The sequence below is a fragment of the Oryx dammah genome, unplaced genomic scaffold (genome assembly GCF_014754425.2).
Source record: "Oryx dammah isolate SB20612 unplaced genomic scaffold, SCBI_Odam_1.1 HiC_scaffold_2, whole genome shotgun sequence".
NCBI classification, from domain to species: domain Eukaryota; kingdom Metazoa; phylum Chordata; class Mammalia; order Artiodactyla; family Bovidae; genus Oryx; species Oryx dammah.
This window is the reverse complement of record NW_024070186.1, coordinates 28,923,799-28,940,574: the sequence shown is the minus strand read 5'-3', so window position 1 is coordinate 28,940,574 and position 16,776 is coordinate 28,923,799. Positions and strand designations below refer to the sequence as shown.

The 16,776-nt window shown below is 46.5% G+C and overlaps 1 protein-coding gene across 1 annotated transcript in view; it reads right to left on the bottom strand.

Annotated features, from left to right (window-relative positions):
- Window positions 1–16,776, bottom strand: part of CLSTN2 (calsyntenin 2) — a 464,485-nt gene that overhangs the window by 24,710 nt on the left and 422,999 nt on the right. Inside the window, exon 10 of the mRNA XM_040265134.1 lies at window positions 3,193–3,359. Within this exon, the coding sequence (XP_040121068.1) occupies window positions 3,193–3,359 (167 nt within the window). The remainder of the gene's footprint in view (window positions 1–3,192; window positions 3,360–16,776) is intronic.

Genomic DNA, 16,776 nt, shown 5'->3' with positions numbered 1-16,776 from the left:
AAGCTGGTGAAATATCCAGAAATGCACATTTTCCAGAGGAAAACAAGCGAGAAGAGGAACCCACCTGGGTCCATGTGAGTGACCAAGATGCTTCCTTAGTTCGTGGGAGGCTCTGGCTTTTCTGGCCTAGCCAGAGAGGAAGCAAGAGGCTGGGAGGCAGTAGAGAAAATGTGTGCAGTGTGCTCAGTCGCTTCAGTCATGTTGAAACTCTTTGCGACCCCGTGGGCCATAGCCCGCCAGGCTCCTGTGTCCATGGGATTCTCCAGGCAGGAATACTGGAGTGGGTTGTCATGCCCTCCTCCAGGGGATCTTCCCAACCCAGGGCTTGGACCTGAGTCTCCTGCTGTCTCCTGCATTGCAGGCAGATTCTTTATCCCTGAGCCACCAGGGAAGCCCAGAGAAAACACCAGTCATTATTCAAAAACAAAACGAGGGATAAAAGAGGGAATACAGGTAGGAAGCAATTTTAATCATTTTCAAGAATGTCTTCTAATCTGAGCTGTGTGGAGGAAAGAGCCTAGACTTATTTTGGACAAGTCCCTGAGCCCCAATCTCCTTATATCTGAAATGGGGTCATAATACTTAATTTGTTGTGAGAAGTAGGGATAATGAACCTAAAATAGCCCCCAGTGGGTGCACCGTACGTTGTGTGTGTTATCATTAACTTTTCATATGTGATCTAGTTCTTGCCTGCTGCGTCCCGAGGATGGAATAGGATCATTTGCAGTGGCGGGTTCTGAGCAGGTGGTATCCTAAAATGTCGGATTAGCCTCCTCCACCCTCCACAGCCACTGAATTTAGCACTTCCTCTTTCACAGGCTATGATCACTAGGTAGGAATTGCTATGGTTCTTAATTCATATTTCTGAGAATGTGTGGTTTTTAAGTGCAGCACCTTTGGTTGATTCGTTCTGCAGTGCTTGGAGTCCTGACGCTGTAGCCCCAGGGGATGGTCCAGAGCAGAAAAGATCCACCCAGAGGCAGGGAGCAAATCCAGAGTCAGAGAGGGGACAGATTCAGATCTACTGGAGGACAGATTTCTGCGTCACTGGCTTGACCAAACACTGAGAGAACAGTACACACAGGGGATCAAGGAGCAAACCCCAGGCTCTGCCTGTGAGAATGCCCGTCTGAAATGTGCCATGAGGACCTTGCCTGGGCCAGCTGCCAGGAAACTGACCAGTGGAAAGCTGGCCTTTGCAATTCATGTGGTCTTGTGAGTTTCCTTCAATGACAGGTGATTGGCTGTGTATCCAGAGTACCCAAGTGTGTGTTTTCATGCATGTTAAACAGTGTTCTGGAAAGCCATTCTTTGCACTGTCCATGTACTCCTCCCGTCATCTCCCGCTGACCCAGGTCCCAGGGTGAGCATTCTGAACCCCACACCTGTCCAGACCATGTTCCCTTGCATGGATGGAGCCCTTCAATGACTGTTGCCAAAAAAAGAAATGCCAGACATTAACAAGGCCCCATGATGTGGCCTCTGCCTACCTCTCTGGTCTCTTTCTAGCTTTCCTCCTGCAATTTTGGTACTTGTAACACTGACCTTCCTCCTAGAGTGATCTCCCTGCCCTCTCCCTCACCACTCCCTCCCTTTTTTCTGGCTGGTTCTTACTCATCCTTAACAATGTGCTCAGACAGAATTTGCCTGAGGAGTCGAATTCCTCCAAGGAGCCCTCCCTCACCGTCCATGCCCCAGTTCTGAAGCTCTGGGTCAGAGCTGCCTGGGTTCACATTCTGGCTCCACTCTTTACTCACTCCGAGATCCTTGGAAACTTTCTCTTCCAGGCCTCCATTCCTCATGTGCAAAATGGGAATATTCATGGTATAATTCTTTTTATCATAGGGTGGTCCTGAGGCTTAAGGGAGTTAAATCCATAAAGCTTTTAGAACAGTGCCTGGCACCTGGGAGACCCTCAGTAAATGTTGGTGCTTGTAAATTACAGGTATCTGCTTGGACCACTGAGTTTCCCAAAGACAGTAAACTTGGACCACTCACTTCTGTGTCCCTCTACTCCACCTAGAACTGAATCCTGCGGTTGTCCATGGAATGTTTGCCGAAGTGACTGCTACGGAAGGAGGAGCATGATGTACCCAGACCACTGGTTCCTTCCAGGCCAGCCTGAGTCACAGCCCCACAAGCAGCTTGCCACTAGGAAGGTAAGCAAGAGGCTCCTCTGTTGGAGGGGTGACTCCTGGGGCTCTGGCTGGGGACAGGAAGGCAGGGCAGCTCCATGGACAGGGCTGAGTGCGGACAGATGGGAAGCAGCGGGAAACCTCTGCTCTGATCACTGCCTCCTTGGGAAAACTTCTCAGGGCTCTCCTGTGTTCCCAGAGGCAGAGGGAGGGCCACCTGACTCCCATAGAGGAGGCCAAGGGACTGCCTGCTCCCACTGGGATCCGCTATGATGGAGTGCAGGCGGTGATGATGTTTACCCCCCTCTTTGCTCAGGACCCTGAGGCCTGAGGCTGGCACGTGCTCCCTGGTCCAGGTGAGGCCAGAGCTATCCCTGCCCACTGGGGCTGAGGGGCTTGATGAGGACAGTCAGCCATATCCTGCCCCCTCAGGGGGAGCTTTTCTCAAAATGTAGCTGGGATTCCCTGGGATCACTTTAGTTATATTGTGCATGGATGACAAAAATCGTAATATCTGCTAGTATTCTCTCTGATGGGAGACATTGCCTGCAGCCCAATTTGGGCTTCAACTTAATAAAGGAGGACCCAATGACCTCAGCATCTGCTTTCTAATCCCACCCCACACCAGGATGACCTTCTGTGCTAATTCATATTGTCCATGGTCCAAACTTTTAATTCTACATTTTTTTTTTGTATTTCTGAAAGGTATGCTTGCATGATCCCTCAGTTCCTTTGGGCAAATAAACAACAAAGCAGCCCACCACCAGGGTAAACAGTGAAATATGACAATTCCCTTCAGGTAGACATTGAACGTGTGCTTGCTTTTGTGCATCAAACTGATTGTCCTCAGCCTTCATCAAGGAATTTCAGGAGATAGCACAAAGTCTGTTGTGCAGTCATGGTCATGATTCTCCCCACTGTGGCCACACCTTCGCCGTGGCACCGTCTCTGTGTCATATGACAAGGAACAACTCAGCTTCCAGAAGTGCACTGGTGCTGGGTACCTCCCCCTCACAAAGCACCATCTGACCGGGGGCTAGGCTGGCTCCTTTCTTACCTTTATTCCTTGGCCCAGGCTTTCCAGGGAATTGATATCCAGCCCTTCCTTGCAGGCCTGCAGGCAGGAAATCACCTTCTGACTGTCCATTTTGCCAGGGCGAATGGTGAGACTGGCCAGGCTGCCGTGGAAGAATTGAGCAAAGCGTGGCTTGGTGACTTCTCCTCCTAAAAGATAAAGAAGCACCATTATCTGCCCTGTGGAGATTGGGCAGGCAACATTGCTTCATGGTGCCATTCAGCCATGGAGCCAAGGATACAGTGGTTGTGTCTGTTAAACCTGAGTTTTTCCTTCCAAGTGGAGAGTGCAGGGTTGTGAACACAGAATGTCAAGAGGATGTTATTGGCTGCCAAGACCTTGGGACTCCCCAGCTGCACTTATTTACGATTCTGGAATTCTTGAATTTAAAACATTTACTTTCAGAGGCACCGAATATTTTAAAACAGCAGTCCCCAAGCTTTCTGGCACCAGGGACCAGTTTCATGGAAGACAATTTTCCCATGGACCAGAAGAGGGGGATGGTTTCAGGATGATTCAAGCACATTAAGTTTATTGTGCACTTTATATCTATTGTTGTTGCATCAGCTCCACCTCGGATCATCAGGCATTAGAGTCTTGGAGGCTGGGGACTCCTGTTTTAAGACAGAAAGTGCCTACAGAGTGAAAGCAGGGGAGCGGGAATCTACCAGTGATGAAAGGCGTGCTGTGTGCCAGGCCGTCTGCTGGGGACTTCACTGGGGCGAGCCTGCAAAGAGGAATCATTGTTTCCAAATGACAGATAAGGAGCCCTGGGACTCAGAAAGATAGAAGCACTTGTCCCAGGACATACAGCTAAATGCTGGAGCTGGCACTCTGGTTCTGGTCTGTGTGACTGCAGAGCTGGCATCTGCTACCCTGTGTTCATTTCACTGAGAGGCTGGCATGCGATTGACGGGTCCTAGAACCCCGAGTCCCTGGGCTCTGATTCTCACGGAGTTGATTTCATATCTGCTCAAATCCAAGTTCTTTGTCCTATAGGGGCTTCCTTGATTCTGTTCTACCTCTGTCCTTCTTCCCCTCACCTATGTCCTTCTACTGTCTGTGCTGGGTCTTCAGCTGGGGAAATAGTTCAGTGTGGCTTGTGTTGCAAAGGCAGCCTGGAAGCTGCCTCCTCCCATTCTCTCCCTCATTTCCCAAAGTTCCCTAACATCAATGCCCCTTTAGGTCCAGTGGAAGCCTTACCTCCTCCAGGAGCCCCTTCCCACTGACTTCATTGAGCACAAACACTGTTCCATCCGGGGGCAGCCTACGTCAACAACCTGAGCTTTGATCTTGTACTTCAGTTCATTCAGAGAGGTAGCCAAACGTGCAGGAAAGATGGATCTGGGCAGAACTCTAGCTTTGCTAATTCCCTGAGGGAGGTTCTGTAGCCTTTCTGAACCTACACTCACTTATAGGGGACACTGCTGGGTTTTGCCTCCTGGTTCTCCCGTGCTGCCTCAGTGGCTCCTTCATCAGTTTCTCTAGCACCTGGAGAGCAGGTTTCTAGAAGGTTCTGCCAGAGTAACACCACAGTGACTTCTCTGCCCATGAGTGAGCGATGCTGTGTCAGCAAAGCCTGGACCTCAGCCTGGGTGGCAGAGGACTCTCCACTGGGGGCCCTGTCTCAGTCTTACGGGAGTGGGCATCCTGATACCTGCATTCCTATAGCCTTCAGAGTTCTCTCTTAGCAGCTAATCCTTCATTATTCTAGTGGTCTGTTATAGTCAGTGAGTTTTTATATTTTCTTGTTGAAATTACTGTGTGGTTTCTCTCTTCTGATTGGGTCCAGAATGACACACCCTCTATGTTTGCACACATACTTTTGCTCTCACCCATTCCTCCCCACACTGAGGTACCACCTCCAAAGTGCTCAGGTCAGGAAGATCCCACTGGTTCTCCAAGGCCCCTCAAGCTCTCTGCTCACCTTGCCTCCTCCCTGCCCTGAGCCTTGGAACACAGATAGTTCATTTCAGTGCACCTCTAAGAACTCAGCATTGTTAGTTAATGTACGTGTGTTTCATGTCTTCAAGAGCCTATAAGGGGTGGTTTGTCAGTTTTGGCTGCACATTTTAATCATCTGGGGACTCTTTAAAAGAATAAACTGATTCTGGTGCTGTATCCCACCCACAGAGGTTATGACCTTTTTTTTTTTAATAGAAGTATAGTTGATTTACAGTGCCCTGTTAGTTTCAAGTGTACAGCACAGCACGGTGGGAGGCACAAGTTTCAAGTATACAGCACGGTGGGAGGCACAAGAGACACAGGTTAGAGCCCTGAGTCAGGAAGATCCTCTATTTAGTCAAAGCTGGGTTTCCCTTGTAGCTCAGCTGGTAAAGAATTTGCCTGCCATGCAGGAGACCTGGATTCAATCCCTGGGTTGGGAAGATCCCCGGGGAAAGGGAAAGGCTACCCACTCCAGTATTCTGGCCTAGAGAATTCCATGGACTGTATGGTCCATGGGATTGCAAAGAGTCGGTCATGACTGGGCGACTTTCACTTTCACTGTCAATCAGGCTGTTTTGTCTCCATTGCTCCAGTGACTGAATCAGGCATGGACTTGCGATTAGCCATACCAGGTGAAGCCAATCAGCACCTGGCATCCAAAAAGCCACAGGGTTGGTCTAGGGATAATCAGGAGATCAAGTTTAAGCCAATGAGATGAGCAGAGAAGCTGGCTGGCAGCCTCTGGGACAAGAGCTTCCATCTTCTCTCTAGAAGTTTTCTGGAAGCTACTCTTGCTCTCTTTCCCTGGGGATCATTCTGTGAAGCTAGAAGGCTGAGAGTGGCTGCAGCCATTCCACAAGCAGACCAGGGACAACTAAGGCAATGCCTGGTGTGGAGGCAGAGCCAGGAGGGTACAGCAGGCTGAGCGAATCCTGAGCAGACCTCCTCACCGCTTTACTGCAGGATGTCTTCAGCTGTGGGAGCTGGGCATCCATCTTTAAGGGTTTAATCTGTTTTGACTCATGCTACCCAGAACATCTTCACATTGGAAATGAATGGACAAGGCTCTATCAAAGTGCTCTGCCCACAGGTTTGACTTTTTTTGAGAGATGACCTGAGATGATCTCTCAGGCCATGGCTTTGGGTATGCGGGAGCCAATCTGGGGGTCTTTGGGTTTAGGTCCCTGAGGTCCTCATGGTTAAGGTGCCCCTCACAGCCATCAGCATGCTCCTGCCCTACTGAAAGAACACTTCTGTTACCCTGCAGGGAGAAGGGTATGAGCCTGGAGCTGATTGGTAGAATGCCACACTCCAGGACATCCAGGTGGTTATCTCTTTCCTGCCTTGTCTCCCACTTGGAGCAGCAGATCCAACAAGTCTCAGTGACTCGGTAGGAACTCTGTGCCCAATGCCATGTGAAGTCCTCAACATACATCATCTTACTGAACCTTCATAGAACTCTTGAGAGGTACGCATTTCTTCTACAGTTAAAGAGGAACAAACTCAGGTTTAGAGAGAAGAAAGTGGCCAAGGTCATCTGAGGAGTAATTGGTGAAATGTAGGCTTTTAGAGAGTGAGTGTATCCATCCATACTCAGGACCAGCTGGTCATCCTGGTGGTACTAGGCAGCCCAGTCTATAGAGTGTGGCTGGTACTATGAAGGGGAGCATGGAGATTCCTTAAAAAGAAAAGAAAAAACAAAAAACTAGGAATAAAACTACCATATGACCCAGCAATCCCACTACTGGGCATATACCCTGAGGAAAACCATAATTGAAAAAAAGACATGTACCCCAATGTTCATTGCAGCTCTATTTACAACGCCTAGGACGTGGAAGCAACCTAAATGTCCATCCACAGATGAATGGATAAAGAAGTTGCTGTACATATACGCAATGGAATATTACTCAGCCATAAAAGGGACACATTTGAGTCAGTTGTAGTGAGGTGGATGTAGACTACACTGATGTAGTCAGTGTAGTGAAGAACCCAGAGCCTGTTATACAGAGTGAAGTAAGTCAGAAAGAGAAAAACAAATACCATATAGTAATGCATATATATGGAATCTAGAAAAATGGTACTGATGAACCTATTTGCAGGGCAAGAATAGAGACACAGACATAGAGAGCAGACTTGTGGACACAGTGGGGGACGAAGGCAGGACAAATTGAGAGAGTAGCGTTGAAATACATACGTTACCATGTGTGAAATGGATAGCTATTGGGAAGTTGCTGTATAAAACACAAGGAGCTCAACCTGGTGCTTTGTGATGACATAGAGGGTTGGGATGGGGTGGTGGGTGGAAGGGAGGTTCAAGATGGAGGTCACATAAGTATACTTATGGCTGATTCATGTTGATGTATGGCAGAATCCAATACAATATTTTAATTCAGTTATCCTCCAATTAAAATTAAATCGGAAAAAATAGAGTGTGGCTGGGAGAGAGCCCTTGTGGTCTGCCACCCAGAGCCCCTCAACTGCTCACTCACCACTCACCATCCTTTACACTCTCCTGGGTGCCAGAACATCTTCCTACACACTATTTTCACTCAGCTAAACAGCCATGTTTTCTATTTTTGACTTAAGAATCCTAGATCTGTGATGCACTCTATTTATTAATGACACGACTCCAAGAAAGCAATTCAATTAGCATTGTGCAATAGGAGGCTAGCAAAAACTAGAAATATATTTGCACTCAGAGGTGGTTGTGATGCAGGATTTTAAAAAAAGAGTGTATACATATACTGAAAAATCTTTCTGTTTAATATCTAGGGCTTAATACCACATGGCTTCTCTGCTAACATTTAGACATACACATGCTCATGAATTATTGTAAGAAAAGAAAATAACCTGATTTCCAACACAAAGAACCTTCCCCAAATATTTGCAAACGCAGATTCCTAAGGCTAGATCTGCACACATTTTTAAAGTGTTTGCTGTTTGCCTAGCATTCTGTTTGATTCAGCTGATGGTAAGATAGGACTGTGTTTTCCAGGAGCTCACATTCAGTTGGGAGAATAAAGTATAGACACTGGAAAAGGAAAATAAAAATATAAGAGTAAATTGCCAGTTCAGTTGATTTCCTAAGGCAGTGCATGATTAATTTCCAAACACATGATATAGAAAATACATCTAACAGATCAGAGGGGAAAAATAATAGCAGTGAGTTATTAAGTCCCCAGGGCTTCCCTGGTGGTGCAGATGGTAAAGAATCTGCCTGCAATGCAGGAGACCTGGGTTTGATCCCTGGGTCCAAAAGATCCCTTGGAGAAGGGAGTGGCTACCCACTCCAGTATTCTTGCCTGGGAAATCCCATGGACAGATGAGCCTGGTGGGCTACAGTCCATGGGGTCACAGAGACTTGAATACGACTGAGCTACTAACACACACAGGTGGTGCTAGTGGTAAAGAATCCACTTGCCAATGCAGGAGACTCAAGAGGTACAGTTTGATCCCTGGGTTGGGAAGATCCCCTGGAGAAGGAAATGGAAACACACTCCAGTATTCCTGCCTGGAGAATACCATGGACAGAAGGACCTGGAAGGATACGGTCCATCGGGTCGCAACTGGGCATGACTGAAGCAACTTACCACACACACATTGGGTCCTTAAAACATGACGATTTTTTCCCCAGGGCATTTTATTTAATAATGCTTAAGTGGCAGGATAGTACTTTTGAGATCATAGTTTGTCTCTGCTGATTTCTTCCATCTTACCCTCAGTTTAAACACATCTCTATCTTGTGCTCATTGCTGCAAGAACGGTTGACAGGAGGGAGAGAAGATGGGGCTTGGAGCTGAGTTGCTCCCTCAATTTCATTTCAAGTCCTAAATTTAGAAGGGTGGGGAAGATGTATCTTTAACATCCGTGGAAAATTCAGTTCAGTTCAGTTCAGTTGCTCAGTCATGTCCAACTCTTTGCGACCCCATGAATCACAGCATGCCAGGCCTCCCTGTCCGTCACCATCTCCCGGAGTTCACTCAGACTCACGTCCATCGAGTCCATGATGCCATCCAGCCATCTCATCCTCTGTCATCCCCTTCTCCTCCTGCCCCCAATCCCTCCCAGCATCACAGTCTTTTCCAATGAGTCAACTCTTCGCATGAGGTGGCCAAAGTACTGGAGCTTCAGCTTTAGCATCATTCCTTCCAAAGAAATCCCAGGGTTGATCTCCTTCAGAATGGACTGGTTGGATCTCCTTGCAGTCCAAGGGGACTCTCAAGAGTCTTCTCCAACACCACAGTTCAAACACATCAATTCTTCGGCGCTCAGCCTTCTTCACAGTCCAACTCTCACTTCCATACATGACCACTGGAAAAACCATAGCCTTGACTAGAAAGACCTTAGTCGGCCAAGTAATGTCTCTACTTTTGAATATACTATCTAGGTTGGTTATAACTTTTCTTCCAAGGAGTAAGCATCTTTTAATTTCATGGCTGCAATCACCGTCTGCAGTGATTTTGGAGCCCCAAAATAAAGTCTGACACTGTTTCTACTGTTTCCATCTATTTCCCATGAAGTGATGGGACCAGACATAGAGGGTGAAAAAAACCCTGCCTTTCCCCAGTCTAGGAGATGATACCCCAGACTAGGGGGTGGCAGGGGAGGGGTGGATGGATAGGATGACAGAGATGCAGAATGAGGGTGAGCACCTGGAAACAGTGTGTGATGTTGGGAGAGAGTGCGAACCTGGCCCATCTGGATAGATGGAGAGAGGGACCAAGCATGGTTTTACAAGGTATGAGAAGCAGCAGAGGGACAGGGGAGCCTGGTGGGCTGCCGTCTATGGGATCGCACAGAGTCGGACACGACTGAAGCAACTTAGTAGTAGTGGTAGTAAGATAAGGAATTACACAGAGCACTCCTGACCCCAAAGGACCACTAGTGACTGAGGATCAAAGAGATGGATACCGTTTCAGTAGACACCTGCATGGAGAGATGACTGGAGGCCCCTCAACACCCTAGCCCCTTATACATCCCCCTGAAATCAGCTCGCACCCTAAATGGCAACCCACTCCAGTATTCTTGCCTGGAGAATCCCACGGACAGAGGAGGCTGGCAGTCTACAGTCCATGGGGTTGCAAGAGTCAGACACAACTGAGTGACTAAATAAATGGGAGAATTCCAAATTTGCCAAGGTCGAATCTCCCCCACTCAGATGGAAGAGGGGCTGGAAGTGACACTAAGATGGATGTGGGAAAATGACTTTTTTCTTTGTGAATTCAGATTCTTACTCGCTAAACTACAACTTCTTTTACAGATGATGTTTTCACAGCTAGGTAACTTGCCTAAGGCCCTACAGGCAGAAGTTAGTGAAACTCTGATTCAGACTCAGGTTTTGCTTGCTCTCAAGCTTTTGACCTGAGTGCCATACAATACATATGGCTGGGAGGGTTCAAGCAGAATTTCTTGGAGGATCTCATAATTGGGCTGCTTCAGAAAGATGAGGACAGGCTGGAACTGATACAAGGCTGAGGGTGAATGTCCAATTACACTGAGTTCTGTAGACAATGAATGATTTCTGCAGCAACTCCCAATGATTTGTGTCAAGTTTACTGGGAAACATAGTTCTCCTGAAAAATAATAGTCTTTGGCAAAAGTGATTTAACATAGCTTGTGTTATTCTGAGCCAGAGTTTTCATTCAGCTTTCTTTCCACTGAGAGGTGGGCCCACCAACTATACACATAGCTTTTGAATCAATAATATTCACTTTCCTCTGAGTAAAAGACCTGTGCTGTGTGAATGGACAAAGTAGCTTCCCTTTGCAAAGTATGTGTGGGATGCTGCTGGTCTTTTTTTTTTTTTCTTTTTCCCTGCTGTCATTCCCACAGCTATTTAGTCTGAGAAGCACATAGAAAGGAGTGGGGGCCATGTTCCCTCCTGCTTGAGTTGGGTACTGCTCTGTGCATGGCTTGTTGATGGGGATGCCCCTCAATGAACACAATTTCATGGATGGTTGGCTATCAATTTTGAGCAATGCAAATGGTGAGACCATTGGAAATCTTGCTTTCTCTCATTTCAGTGATGGAGATACCCACTGGATGCAAAGACTAAGTGAAGTGTGTAATAGACTCCCATAAACTCTGGCTTTAAAACCTGCACACAACCCCAGGGTTTAGAACTGTAGTTGTAAGGACTGGTGGTCAGGGATGCTCTGCCCTCAGGGCTGGCCGTGACACAGTCTCAGCAGGCTTTCTTGATCCTTTGGTTGTTATGTCTCCATCCTTCCAGCATTTTCAGTCAACATTTACATGGTGGGTTCTAAGTTCATAAGAAACATATGACTTATGGGATGACCCCAAAAGTCAGTACTCTGGCGTTAGGCACCTAGATTCACAAAACTGGAAGGGCCCTCATATATCAACCAGAATGGCTCTGCCATTCTCCAGGAGCACAGAGGCAAGACACAGTCTTCAAAGACCCAGAGCAAGTGAGCAGCAACAGTGAGGGTCTAGAATTCTTTTCTGACTCCAGATTCAGCCCTCCCATTAAACCAAGATGCCCAGTGGGCCAGTCATTATCTTTGGCCTTAGCTTGACTTTGTCTGATCTGCGGAAGAATGCCCGGGGAGTCTTGGCAAATGGTTTGACTGCAGGTTGCAGAATCTTCTGGCCTTCCTTGCTTGGCTATTAAATGTCATCTGGTTCTACACATCTCTAGAAGCAGAGGAGGGTGTAGCAGTGTAATTAAGGCTGTGGGTGACACAGTTCTCAGTGCAAATCCAGGTTCTAGGTGACCCTTCCTAAGGTCCTTATGTTCTCTGAGTCTCAGTTTCCTCATGAGCAAAATGGAGATGATAATTACATCCACAACACAGGGTTGTTAAAGAGAAGACAAGCTAGAGCTGAGCACCATGCGGGAACTCAAAACTAGCAGTTTTGGTGCCAGCAAGAACTAAGGAGCTCTGAGACGAGATGATGTCATGGGAGTCTTCTTTTTCTTCAGGGGTCTCATTCTCTTTTTTTTTCTCCTTGCCCTAGTGTGTCTCTCAGAGAAGTTAAAATGATACTTAGAATTAAAATGGTCTTTTTGCTCTAAGACCCTTGTTAAAATTTTTTAATTAATGTAACTTTCAGAATGAGATTCAAAGTTAAAATTGTAACTCAGTTATCCTGTATTTCCACACATAAATCACCAAATTTTAAAGCTGATTTAATCTGTGTTGTCTTTAGACCAATATACCCTTATGCCAAATGAAATCTAGGGCCTAGAATCATCTTTACTTGATTTTTAAATACAGACAATGCTAAGAGACACTGTGTTAGTCACCCCTGTGTGTCAGACATGAGCCATACACCTTTGTCAAAACAAACTCAAAACTGGGATATAATTCAATAACCAGTAATTATTGACCTTCTCCAGGACATAAAATAGGAGGAAAGGGGAGGGAAGGGGAGTCTTTGAGAGCAGATAATCCTTGCCTTCTGCAAATCCATGCCTTAGTGGGAGATAGAGACCTCCATTGATAACTCCAATGAGATGGTTCCCAAACAGTGCTCCAGGAACACTAATCTACAAAGAGTGAGTTCCATAGTGAAATAAGACTGAGAAACATAGGTTAGGTAATGTCAAACTGATTGGTTTCTTGGTGAGTTTCTGAGAGCTTTGAATAAACAAAGGTGCATTGTGACTCTTCAGTGTGGGGCTGTGCGGATGGCTTATATGGTTTCCCAAACTTGACCTTGGCCTCCTTGTGGAACCTGGGGGATCCAAGCTTCATGAAGCCCTTGGGAAATGCCACTTAAATGTAAGGCAGACTATGCTAGCACGTGCCTCTCTCCCAGCAGCAGAGACCTCCAGGGATGCAAAATAATTTCAACACAGACTTTATTAAGAGAATTTGTATTGAATTAGACCAAGTTTATTAAGTGATGACATGAGCTCCAAGTCTGCATTAATTTTAGTGTTTGGCAAAAATAATGACCTGAAAATGTACACCAGGTCTCAGGACCACATGTGGCTCCAATTCCCCTCTGTCTGAGGAACAGACGCTATTGATTACTGCAACTTTCAGCATCATTTCTGCCTTTTTATTCCTTTTTTTGGCCATTTGTATTCTTTGCCTCAGCCCCTCCCAAAAGCCACAAGTAAGTGGGGGGTTCTGTGTCTGTTCCTTAACAGAGTCTAATTTTTAGAACTATCCCCTTCTCTATCTATCTCTTGCTGCTCTGTTTGTTAAGTAGCGGGTGGGACTCAGCCAGACCAGGAGCTAGGGTAGAAGGCCCTCCTCATCCAACACCAGGGGGTTCCCTCGTTAGGAAGAGGCAAAGCTGGACACTCTAGGAAGGCCAAGGTCCAGAGCACTGGAGGAGAGTCCCCAGCAGAGGCAGAGGTCGCTGGGGACAGAGCCACAAGCAGGGAAGACAGTGATGAGCTCTGTCAAGAGCAGTTAAGGCTCAGGTAGGGGGCAGGGTGGTACCTTCTTAAGTGTGTGTTAACAGCTATGCTTCTTTAAACATGTTTAGCCATTTCATTAAAACAACTCTAGCTCTGATATCACATAAAATAAGTAAGTCAGAGCTTCTCTGGTTGTCGCAATGGGGGAGAGGTGCTCTGGAGTGTCACCTGCTGGGTCATCTCTGTGGCTGGCATATCAGTACCCTTCCTGACTCACTCCCATGACAACTGAGTTATATATAGGCCCTGGGTGGTTGGACCCAGGGTAGAGTTCCAGGCACAAAGGAGATTATATAATTTTTATTATATATGAGTAGAACTTGTATTTTTTGTTGTTAGAAATGGATGAATATGGACTCTAAGGAAAAGGACAAATTAATTAGTCTTTTAAACAATCTTCCCGCATGGCATGACTCAGAGAGAGACAAGGGACCTGGTATTTGTCTAAAGGCAGCGGTTTCTCAGTCAGCACAGACTGATCTTAGCCAGGAGAGAGGCTCTGACTCCATCCTGAAAACGCTGACGCAGAGCACAGAGGTGATGGCTAGGTGGCACACAGCAGCCACACAGAGACAGAAGGACTCTCTTGAGATGCAAGGTCCATCCTGACTTCAAAAGCCCTTCTCTAGAATTAAGATATGCTGCCTGCTTGAGGCCATCCTGGCAATATTTCTTAAGTGTAAATGAAATCTCATTTTTTTTTTAATTAATGGAAAGATATCCATGAAAATGAAGTTCCACTGATTACTCTGGCTTTCCGATTCAACCACAGGACACAGTAGGCTAACTGGGGCGGCAGAGTCCTGCCCAGCCTCTGAGCTGGAGCCTCTGAGTGCCAGCTCTGAGTTCCCGGGAGCACCCAGCAAGCAGCTGCTAGCACATTATTTTCTATCCCCATTGTTAACCCCCTGAATGGAAACTTCACAAATGGGAACTGGTTCCCTTGCCAACCTCAAAAGTACCTGAAAAACTCCCCACAATTACAGTCCCAAAGGGGCCTGTTCACACAGTGGGCTTATAATGTGTGTATAAGTGGACTTCGGAAGGCTTAGAAGCGTGCCAAGGCAAGGGCTGTATTACAGACCATCAGTTTCACAGCACTGTGTTCCATTGAAAAACCTTTTGATGTCTCCTCCCAAGACAAAGGGGACTTCCTTCGTAGCTCAGTCAGTAAAGAATCTGCCTGCAAAGCAGGAGACCTGGGTTCGATTCCTGAGTCAGGAAGATCCCTTGGAGAAGGAAATGGCAAGCCACTCCAGTATTCTTGCCTGGAGAATCCTATGGACAGAGGAGCCTGGCGGGCTATACAGTCCGTGGGGTCGCAATAGTAGGACACGACTTAGCGACACCACCACTCAAGACAAAAATATGGCTCCAGGGAGCATGTAAATATTCAGGAGAATCCAAGCTCCTAACAAGGCAAGATGCACCCTATGGTCTGGTCTCAGCTCTGTCTCCTCCTCCCCACTCATTCTGATGCACGCACATTCCAGTGATAGGGCACCCTGGGCATGCCGACGTCAAGCTGCTCTGCCATGGCGTATGCTGTTGCTACCTTTATTATCCCAGGGAGCTCATACTCATCCCCCAAAGCTCAATTTTTAAAGACTTTAAGGGATTTTTCCCCCCTGCTGAAAATTCACCAAAGATTATCTTTCCTTTCAGAAAAGACACCTAAATTGTCTCCGCACTCAGAAGCCTGGATGGTGATTTCTCTCCTACAACATCAGCCCCATCTTCCCGTGCTTGTCTTCTGACTGACTCTTTCCCAGGCTCAGTGACCTTCTTTCTGACCTAGAGATGGCCCTGGCTGGCCAGGGCCTGTCTGTGAGGGTTAGTCCTGGGGAAAGGGAGAAGGTCAGTACGTTCAAGGAGCCATGAGGAAGCTCAACTCACAGAAGCCAAAGTGTACCAAGGTCTTGTGGAAAATCTGCCATATAGGGTTTAGGTGCAAGGAGCAGAGAAGGAGGTAGAGGAGGCAACCAGCAGATGTTTCCAATTTACACATTCGTTCAACTGAAACATGCCAAGCACACTCCAAGTGAATGCCACCGACTCCTTATAATAACCTTGCAATACAGGTATTACTCTAGATAAGGAAATTGGTGAGAAACTATTAATAGGAGCTTAAGGAAGTTAGAGATTCTGCAAGTTTCTATTGCAGGCTGGGATGATGGGGATCAGATGTGGTCCCTGAGGGCCACTAGGGAAGTCATGGTAAGGTTCATGATGACGACATGATTAGGGCCCTTTCTTTCTTTTTAAAATTAATTTATTTTAATTGGGGAATAATTTCTTTGCAATATTGTGGTGTTTTTTGCCATACATCGACATGAATCAGTCATGGGTGCACATATGTCCCCCCATTCTGAACCCCCCTCCTACCTCCCTCCCCTACCCCATCCCTCTGGGTTGTCCCAGAGCACCAGCTTTGAGTGCCCTGCTTCATGCATCAAACTTGTACTGGTCATCTGTTTTACATATGGTAATATACATGTTTCAATGCTATTCTCTCATGTCATCCCACCCTCGCCTTCTCCCACATAATCCAAAAGTCTGTTCTTTACATCTGTATCTCTTTTGCTGTCTTGCATATAGGATCATTGTTACTATTTTTCTAAATTCCACATATATGGATTAAAATGCTGTATTGATGTTTCTCTTTCTGACTTACTTCACTCTGTATAATAGGCTCCCATTTCATCCACCTCATTAGAACTGACTCAAATGCATTTTTAGTGCTCTTTCTTATGGGCAGCATCCAATCTATGTTCCAAAATATCTACGGGCTGGCTGTGGTGTCTAGCTGGGGCATGCAGCCACATGAGAGGGCTATTGTTCTAACACTAATGATTCCTGGGCAACCTCTGAGTATGATTCCTGGGCAACCTCTGAATAGTATAGCCTTGCTATACTAACTAGTTTCATGGGCTCGTGCCAGATGACACAGTCTTCCTCTCCTGATATCCTGGGGAATTCTGCAGTACTGAGGGAGATCTTATCACATTCTGTGAAACGTTTGAGAAGATTTTTACTGTCATGTGATGTACATAAGACTTCAAGTAGGTGACTTCTACTGAAAAATACACTCTTTCTCAGCCATAAAAAACGAATGAAATAATGCCATATGTAGCAACATGGATGGATGTAAACATTATCATACAAGGTGAAGTAAACCAGACAAATATCATTGATAATGCTTATATGCCGAATCTAAAAAA